The sequence below is a fragment of the Aegilops tauschii genome, chromosome 2, assembly GCF_002575655.3.
Source record: "Aegilops tauschii subsp. strangulata cultivar AL8/78 chromosome 2, Aet v6.0, whole genome shotgun sequence".
Lineage (NCBI taxonomy): Eukaryota > Viridiplantae > Streptophyta > Magnoliopsida > Poales > Poaceae > Aegilops > Aegilops tauschii.
Genome location: NC_053036.3, coordinates 437,272,752 through 437,274,805, shown reverse-complemented (window position 1 = coordinate 437,274,805; position 2,054 = coordinate 437,272,752). Strand labels below are relative to the sequence as shown.

The 2,054-nt window shown below is 46.5% G+C and overlaps 1 protein-coding gene across 1 annotated transcript; it reads left to right on the top strand.

Moving 5' to 3' along the window:
* The first annotated feature begins 293 nt into the window (after positions 1–293).
* On the top strand, positions 294–1,007 carry LOC141041102 (uncharacterized). Its single transcript, XM_073507215.1, has one exon. The coding sequence runs from the start codon at positions 294–296 to the stop codon at positions 1,005–1,007; it is 714 nt and encodes a 237-aa protein (XP_073363316.1).
* Positions 1,008–2,054: the final 1,047 nt, after the last annotated feature.

Below are 2,054 nucleotides of genomic sequence, written 5' to 3'. Positions count from 1 at the left end.
ACATTTGCCTTTATGGGCAGGCCCTTTCGCGGTCTGTTGTTATGCCTCTTGCCGGTGCCTCCAACTAGGGAAGGTTATGCGCTTGCGCTATCCTGGCAAGAGGAGGTAGCACCAGTCATGGGGGTGACGATACTCCCATTCGTCGCTCAGCCCGACAAGCGGGGCATTCCCCCGAACCATATCAGCCACCACCACCTCCTGCATCGCATCCACCTACCACAGAGCAGATTATGAGAATGGTCGAGGAAAGAAGAAACCAAGATTTGCTTAAATTACTAAGAAGTGTACAGGCTATGGTTGGGGAAAATGGTAATCAGAATGGCAAACACTCCAACCTGTCAGACTTTCAGAGGACTAAGCCTCACAGTTTCAGTCAAGTTGTCGACCCTTTGGAAGCCGACGATTGGTTGCGGACTATTGAGAAAATTCTAGAGATTGCTCGCACCGAAGAAATTGATAAGGTTCCATTCGCTGCTCACTATCTTGAAGGAGCCGCTGCTATCTGCTGGGACAATACTAAAACCATGTGGCATGTGGACGATGAGATCACTTGGGATAAATTCAAGGACAAGTTCCGCAAGTACCACATTCCTGCCGGTATTATGAAGGACAAGCAGCGTGAGTTTCTCGCTCTCACCCAAGGGAACTTGTCAGTAAGTGAATATTTGAACAAGTTCAATCACTTGGCTCATTATTGTCTCTATGATGTGGCCACCGAAGAAAGGAAGATCGACCGATTCCTTGGAGAACTCAATAAGCACCTCCGATGCACACTCAGCATGTTAGACTTCCCCGACTTCCAGACTTTGGTGAACAAGGCTCTTATCACAGAAAGGGAGCACAAGCTCGTTCATGATAACAAGCCAGCGTATGATGATGCAAACGCAAGTTCGAGCCCAAAAAGGATGGACAGTCGGTTCAAAAGGCTCGTACCTGGCAGCAACCTTAGTTTGAGTTCAAGCCAACATGGCAGTAGAATACCAACAACCAAGTCAAGAATATTGTGACCAACCCTGTACGGGAGGACTATCAGCGTAGCAATGCATGTTTCTCTTGTGGACAGACCAAGCACTATGCGAGGCAGTGTCCCAAGAACGGCAAGCAAAATGCACCCCTCAAGCCTCAAGTCAATCACATGGAATCCTTCACCGAGCAAGAGCTTATCCAAGGCCAGGTGCATCATCTCTCCGCCGAAGAAGCCCAAGAAAAGCCCGAAGTGCTCATTGGTATGTTTCCTGTTAATAACATACCTGCAACAATTTTATTTGACTCTAGGGCTTCCCAGTCCTTTATTTGGCAGAGTTTTGTTGCCCGAAACAAGTTTTCTTGCTCTCTTCTTGAGAAAAGCATGATGGTGCAATCCCCGGGATCCACGCTAAAAAAATGGTATGCCATGACTTGGAAATAAAGGTCCATGGAGTTGTTTTCCTTGCCACCCTCGTAGCAATTGAATCCGCAAGGTTTGATGTCATATTGGGAATGGACTGGCTGACAAAGCATCAGGTCTGCATCAACTATGCAACAAGAGAAGTCACTTTAATAAACCCGGCAAGACAAGCAACAAAGTTTGTAGCTCGCAGAACCATGCCTAAGAAGGAGATGATTTTCACAGCTATAATGTCGGGCATGGAATTAATTCCAGTGGTCAGTGAGTTTCCAGATGTATTCCCTGAAGAATTGCCAGGAATGCCACCAGATCGGGAGCTCGAGTTTGATATTGATCTTGTTCCAGGGACAACACCCATATACAAGAAATATTACCGGATGCCTTCATCCGAGTTAGTTGAGCTGAAAAAGCAACTTGATGAGATGCTCAAGAAAGGGTACATCTGCCCTAGCTCTTCACCGTGGGGATCACCTGCCATATTTGTGGACAAGAAAGATGGTAGTCTTCGGATGTGTGTAGACTACCACCAGCTCAACGATTTCACTACAAAGAACACGTACCTGCTCCCGAGAATTGATGATTTGTTTGATCAACTTAATGGAGCACAAATATTTTCCAAGATTGATTTAAGGACCGGGCACCATCAACTCAAGATCAGGAAGGAAGA